General features: G+C 43.2%; 1 protein-coding gene across 1 annotated transcript; it reads left to right on the top strand.

The window, feature by feature from the left end:
• Positions 1-515: 515 nt before the first annotated feature.
• Positions 516-7,707, top strand: LOC308372171 (tripartite motif-containing protein 16-like; the record flags this gene model as incomplete). Its single annotated transcript, XM_080847298.1, has 6 exons — positions 516-1,106; positions 4,076-4,171; positions 4,403-4,636; positions 6,039-6,198; positions 6,488-6,547; positions 7,184-7,707. The coding sequence occupies 6 exons, from the start codon at positions 516-518 to the stop codon at positions 7,705-7,707; spliced, it is 1,665 nt and encodes a 554-aa protein (XP_080703424.1).

Raw genomic sequence — 7,707 nt, 5'->3', positions numbered from 1 at the left:
TGTGTGTGTGTGTGTGTGTGTGTGTGTGTGTGTGTGTGTGTGTGTGTGTGTGTGTGGATCCAGGGGAGATGGCAGTATTTCTCTCATGCAAGTAAATGTTCTCACTAAGGAAACATCACCCTATCGCTCTCATGATTATTTCTCCACGTTTTTCTTCTATAAGTTAGAGTATGCTAGCGTGTGTGTGTGTGTGTGTATGTGTGAACGAAACGCCACGAAACACACGCACACACACAGAGTTGAGTCTATACACTCTGCATCTCTGCTCTGTTGTTTCTCTACTGCTGTCATTCAGGAAGAGCAGGTTTAAAGGAATTTGGCCTGTAAGATTAAACACATTATTTTGTGACGACAAATATTTCCCCGCCTCCATCTGAACTTGAAAGACCGCCACACAATGATAACTAGGGAGCCACTCCTCAGCACACCTTGTTCTGGGGAAAAAGAAACTTAAAGATCACTTGTCAGGTCTTTCCCTTAGCTTGCGGTTGTGGTGGTGAGAGGAAGCAAACAAAATGGCAGAGGCAATTTTCAAGAAAGAAGAGGACTCCTTCACGTGTCCAGTCTGTCTAGATCTGCTGAAGGATCCAGTGTCTATTCTCTGTGGACATAATTTCTGCATGAGGTGCATTGAGGGCTGCTGGGATCAGGAGGATCAGAGAGGAGTCTACAGCTGCCCCCTATGCAAAGACAACTTCACCTCCAGACCTAAACTAAAGAAAAATCATCTGATTGCTGACATGGTGGAGACATTTATGAAGACCAGAATCCAAGCTTCTCTTATTACTCCCTCATATGCTGGTCCTGGAGATGTGGAGTGTGACATCTGCACTGGAAGAAAACTCAAAGCCGTCAAATCCTGTCTGGATTGTCTGTTGTCTTACTGTGAAACTCACTTCAAAGCTCACAATGACCTGAACCCAGGACGAAAACACTCAGTGACTGATGCCACAGGCCAGATACAGGATAGGATCTGCTCTCATCATCAGAAGGTTTTTGAAATATTCTGTCGAACCGATCAGAGTTGTATCTGCTATCTGTGCACGATGGACGAACATAAAGGCCATGACACAGTCACTGCTGCAGCAGAACGGACAGACAAACAGGTTAGTACTGGAGCTACATATGTGTCTGACATTTCTATGAGGGCTCTTATATGTACTAACTGTGAATGTAATATAACTACAAGAATACTATCTCACCAGTCCGTAAGTCTGGCTGTTTCCGCAATGACTTTGCTCGTTAGAGAACGAAAGAATAAGGAAATGTGTATCAGGTGCAAAATCCAGTCTCGAGTAAACACAGGTTCTACAGGCTCTAAGCCAGTTGACAAGTTGTTGCTGTTTAAATTCCAGTGCTCCTGTAACAGGGAGCGGCAGTGTTGATCTTACTACACCATCCAGTTTAAAGAGCTGGGACTATGTGTAAAGGCAGTGTTGATCCGACTACACCATCCAGTTTAAAGAGCTGGGACTATGAGTAAAGGCAGTGTTGATCCAACTACACCATCCAGTTTAAAGAGCTGGGACTATGTGTAAAGGCAGTGTTGATCCGACTACACCATCCAGTTTAAAGAGCTGGGACTATGTGTAAAGGCAGTGTTGATCCGACTACACCATCCAGTTTAAAGAGCTGGGACTATGTGTAAAGGCAGTGTTGATCCGACTACACCATCCAGTTTAAAGAGCTGGGACTATGTGTAAAGGCAGTGTTGATCCGACTACACCAGGGGTATCCAATTAAAATTCTAAGGGGTCCAGTTTTAAAAATGTTCCTCAAGCTTGGGTCCGGAGGTCTATCACACATTTTTTATGACCGTTGATTTCACTGATATAGGACTGCATGTGTATTATGTACCAACAGTCAAGGCGTGCATTATGATTCAGGGGCATATTTAGCCAATATAAGTACTGTATAGGCGCTATGTAGTAGCTACATTTCAATCACATTTCAACAGTGTTTATTGTGTTTTTCCATATTATTAACATTAAACATAGTGTCCAGCATATTCCCTAGCAAAGTTTCAGCTACAGCACTCATTCAATTCAATTCAATTCAATTTTATTTGTATAGCGCCATAACAATACAATTGCCTCTCGGCGCTTAACAGAGCCCAGAGCCTAAACCCCCTTAGTGCATGCACAACGGCAACAGGGGCAAGAAAAAACTCCCTGTTAGGCAGGAAGAAACCTTGAGCAGAACCACGGCACATAAGGGGGGACCCATCTGCTTGAGGTCGGCCGGGTGGAGACAGGAAGGTGGGACATGATACAGACAAGACCAGATTACTGTGGCAATAGGGTTACTGTTACAGGGGTAGGGGATGTACTCGTTGTTGGGCAGTGAATGAATTAGTCAGGAAGATGGTAGATCGGGCATACTGGGCTTTAAGATCATGTATTTTCTGTGCTCGCAGTTCGGATTTGAGAGGGTTATTTTGATCAAATTCTTTGTGCTTCATATCGTAGTGGCGTTTCACGTTGACGAGTGTCACCGCCTCAGAGCATATCAGGCACACAGGCTTACAGCTGCGCGCAGGCAGAATGAACATGTACACGTCCGTCCTCTCCTCTTTTAAAGCTCGGTTCTCGCTGTCTACCTTTCTCTTCTTAGAGCATGCCATCTTTCTCTTCAACCGCGAACTGCAATGACTATTTCCCTCTCAACTGTCATGACTATTTTCTTCAGTCAATTTGTCTGCAGTTCGTGCGTGCACCAGTCCCACAGCTCGCAGCTAGCTTTACTGTAACAGCGAGCCCGTGCTGCGTAGAGTATGCTTTTGTAAATATTTTTATTTTTGAGTTTTCGTCTTAGAGACATAAAAAGAACAACCACGGAAACATTGAACCCTTTTCTAATATTATTGCTGAGGTCTTCTAGAATAGAATCATATATTCCATTTGTGCATCAATGTTTTTAGTTAAGCAAAATGTACAAAAACATCAAGGCATGTCAGACAACTTAGAAAAGTCTAAAAGGCCTTGGACCTTAGAGTGTTAAACAAAAGCATAGCCTACCATAAAGTTATGTTTAATTTAATGTATTTAACGGGTTTGTAAAAGTCACACATCAGCTGTTAAAACCGCTTGGTCAAATTATTTAAAAAAAACATTTATTTTTTATTTTTTTGCAATTGTGTCTCGGTCCGGAGACAACGTCAGTTGGGTCCGGACCCGGACCGCGGTCCGCCTATTGCCGACCCCTGGACTACACCATCCAGTTTAAAGAGCTGGGACTATGTGTAAAGGCAGTGTTGATCAGACTACACCATCCAGTTTAAAGAGCTGGGACTATGTGTAAAGGCAGTGTTGATTCGACTACACCACCCAGTTTAAAGAGCTGGGACTATGTGTAAAGGCAGTGTTGATCAGACTACACCACCCAGTTTAAAGAGCTGGGACTATGTGTAAAGGCAGTGTTGACCGACTACTACACCACCCAGTTTAACAACAGAGTTCCGAAAAAAACGTTTTCCAAACTTTGCTTTCTAATACAAAAGGTAACCCATAACACAGATCTATCCAAAGTCCATGTAAAACAGCTTGTAGCCCATCCAAGTGGAGCACCATCCACAGAAGAATTCAAGTTCAGTCCTTCAGCATCAGCTACACCGCAATGCAACCGCTCTACATTGGTCTATCCATTCATACACACTGACATGCGCGCATACAGTCAGAGACAGAGAGTGAGAGAGAGAGTGAGAGAGAGAGAGAGAGAGAGAGAGAGAGAGTGAGAGAGAGAGTGAGAGAGAGAGAGAGAGAGAGAGAGAGAGAGAGAGAAATGCCAGTATCTCCACAAGTAGCAAATGCACTTTTACTGGACCAACCTCCATCCATCCATCCATCGATCTCTTGAACTTGGCAAGAGCTCATGGCTTTATACTGATTTTCACTTGAAGATAATAGCAACTGCTTCAATGTGTCATTAAATCTCTTGAAAAGACTCAAATGTAATTAAAGGTTTTTGTTTGTGAATGTTCAGTTGTGTCATGTGTGATGTTTGATCATCATTGTTTTAAACAAGCCACCGATAATACGGTAAAAAGAGTCTTTTTTTTATTATTATTTTTAAACAGAGGCAGTTGGGGCCGACCCAGAAGAGATTCCAGCAGAGAATCCAGGAGAGAGAGAAGGAGCTGCAGGAGCTGAGGAAGGCTGTGAAGACTCTCAAGGTGAGAACTGACCACATAAGACAACGGCTGGCTCAGCAATCACTTGTTATTGTGTTATCACCGTTATGCTGTCATCTCTACATGATACTGACCATCACAGAAAGACATGGTTTGGTAGGATTTGCCCGTGGTCATTTGATCAAGAAGAGCCAGTCACACCAGAGTGAGTTTTCTCCTTCACCTACCTCTCTGTGTCTCCTGTCCCCCTCCTCTTTGTGTGTCTCCTAACAGAGCTCTGCACAGACAGCAGTGGAGGACAGTGAGAGGATCTTTACTGAGATGATCCGCTCCATTGAGAGAAGACGCTCTGAGGTGAAAGAGCTGATCAGAGATCAGGAAAAGTCTGAGGTGAGTTGGGTTGAAGGACTCCTGAAGCGACTGGAGCAGGAGATTGCTGAGCTGAAGAAGAGAGATGCTGAGCTGGAGCAGCTTTCACTCACAAAGGATCACATCCATTTCCTCAAGGTAACTGTTGATGAAGGATTGTGAATGCATAGAATGTTCTGAGGGCACTGATTTATGTTGAATATATTCATAGGTGGACGTTTGAATTCAATATTGTTTAATTTAATTCAAGGATCTCTACATTTCCAAATGATGTTTCTTCTTATTGTAACACAGTCCACAGCATTTAAACAGATAGCTTACCCATGCAGTTATGGTGTCTTTAAAAAAAGTTTTGGAATTTATCACACAAAACATTTGAGTATGATGAAGACATTTTCGTTCTTCAGAAAACTGCTCAAAATCATTATGGCAATTGTTAGGACAGGTTAAGTCACATGGTAGGAAGAATACTGACTGACAGGTGGGGTTTGAGTGATGTCACTACCTGTGGTTCATTGATAAAAGCACATCTGCCCTGACATCATGGCTCACAGTTTGTTTGGAGGCACTTGAGGTGCACAGGTGCCTGCCACTCTACCTCTTTGGTCAGGCCACATGTAGGTCAAGGCAACCAGTGGCATTTGGACAACCATTAGTGTTGGATTCATTTGGGATTCATGACTGCAGGTGCGTGCCCGCTAAATGTTAGCCAGGTTGAGAGCGATGCCTGGCAGGTAGTGCTCACACACACACACACACACACACACACACACACACACACACACACGTACACACACACACATACACACACACACACACACACACACACACACACACACACACACACACACACACACACACACACACACACACACACATACACAAACACACATACACACACACACACACACACACACACTCACTCACACACACCCAGACTAACTCACCTACACACACACACACCCTAACTTACCTACACACTCACACACACACACACACACACAATCAAACACACACACACACACACACACACACACACACACATCAGCACAAGGTAAGATCCCACTATCATAAATGTAGATCATGTAGGGATACTGTATAGTACGTTGGTGAGGCTTTGTTTTAGTTTACGTTGTGAGGAGGGACACGGCTAACATCAGACTAACCCCTAGACAACGCATCTTAGCTGCCAAGACTGTTGTTCGTAACCCAATCGTTTGGAAGTCACATCCAGATGCTGCACACACACATCAAAGGACAATATCCAGGTTAGGCTTAGGCTGCACCCAGATACTAATAATGATACATTTAGTTCACATCTCAATCTCAATCATTAGAGGATGATATTTAACTTAAGAGACTTGTGTGCACTGTAATGCTTGAAGCCTTTAGTTACAGTGAACGAAAAAGTTCCCAGATTAACTGTATCAACTGAATTTAAAGTTGCAACTTACGTATACGTGGATGCTTTATTTTCAGAATGTAGCTATTCTCTTCCTCCTCTCTCTCATTGTCTCTATCTCTGTGTTTCTTTATTAAGACTTTCCAGTCGGTCAGTGAGACACCTGAGTCTAAAGACTTGTCCTGCATCTCTGTGAACCAAGGCCTCTCTTTTGAGGCTGTGAAGAAATCTGTCTCCTCACTAAAGATGCAGCTGGAGAATTTCTGCAAGGAGGAAGTCATGAAGATATCTGCATCAGGTAAATCACATTACTCACATATGTTTACATCCAATGACTAACTATACTTTCCCTCTGGATTGAAATAATAAGCTAAATGTGATGGTGAACGTCAGGAACCTGTATTTCTCAATGTTACATATTTGTAACATGTCCTTTTTATATCAGTAATGCTGAGAGCTGGAGACCCATAATGCACCTGAACAAGAGACCACAAATGTACTGCCATCATAAAAACAGAAGGTTGATGCAATGTTGACATTTACACCAGTCAGTGTTGTTTATAATATGATTCTTTCTCTCTCAATAGTGACTGGAGTCCAGGCTATTTTGCCGTCTGAACCTACAACCAGAGACGATTTCCTACGATGTGAGTTTGACATACTTTTTTGACATACTTTATTCCAAATCACAAGTCAAGTTTCAGTAGCAATCACATATTCAGAATGGTCCAACATGTTTAAGCAGTTCAACATTTCATTATGGCTGTTACAGTTCATGGGTAGAGGAATTTGTTTGGCCTTTGTTTTGTGTTGCATAGGTGCATGGACAGTGCATCTTGAATATCTCGAAAGGTAAAGGTTTAAGAGCCAAGAATCCTTCATGGTAAATATATAAACATGCATATTCCTGTCATTTGGAGACCAAATTCAAGTGTCTACGACCTTCAGAAGCTGAGATAGCTGAGAAGCACGAGTGCTAAAAGGGCGCGGCAAAATCTCAATGTTCGCTCGGGTGACAGTAAATGAAATAGACTGTTCTCATTTGGGACTTTTGAATACAGACTTTCACACATGTACACCTGCACAGACAAGGAATCACACACAAAAACAAATCTCACTTATATGTGAAACATTCCCTCACAGAAGAAATCACAGAAATAAATCTCATCCCCCTCACGCAAAGAATCATATAAAATAACAACAACCACACACACACATACAAACACACACACATACCTAACCCAAATAAATACCTAAGTTTGTTTTGTCTTCTCCTCCATCAGACTCCTGTCACTTCACACTGGATCCAAACACAGCAAACAGAGAACTCCATCTGTCTGAGGGGAACAGGAGGGTGAAGAGGAGAGCTGAGGTCCAGTCATATCCTGATCATCCAGAGAGATTTGATGTGTATGCTCAGGTGCTGTGTAGAGAGGGTGTGTCTGGACGCTGCTACTGGGAGGTTGAGAGGAGTGGGGGGGTTTATATATCAGTCTCATATAAAAGCATCAGCAGGAGAGGAGTGGGTTATGAGTGTTGGTTTGGACGTAATGATCAGTCCTGGAGTCTGGCCCCTTGCAGCCGCAGCAGCAGCTCCTCTTTCTGGCACAATAAGAAAGAGACTGAACTCCCTCTAGTGGCCAGCTCCAGAATAGGAGTGTATGTGGATCACAGGGCAGGAACTCTGGCCTTCTACAGCATCTCTGGCACAATGACCCTCCTGCACAGAGTCCAGACCACATTCACTCACACACTCTACCCTGGGTTTTTGCTTTATGATTCTGGATCATCAGTGAAGCTGCTGTGA

Source organism: Sprattus sprattus, assembly GCF_963457725.1.
Source record: "Sprattus sprattus genome assembly, chromosome: 11".
NCBI classification, from domain to species: Eukaryota; Metazoa; Chordata; class Actinopteri; order Clupeiformes; family Clupeidae; genus Sprattus; species Sprattus sprattus.
This window is presented reverse-complemented; position numbering and strand designations above follow the sequence as displayed.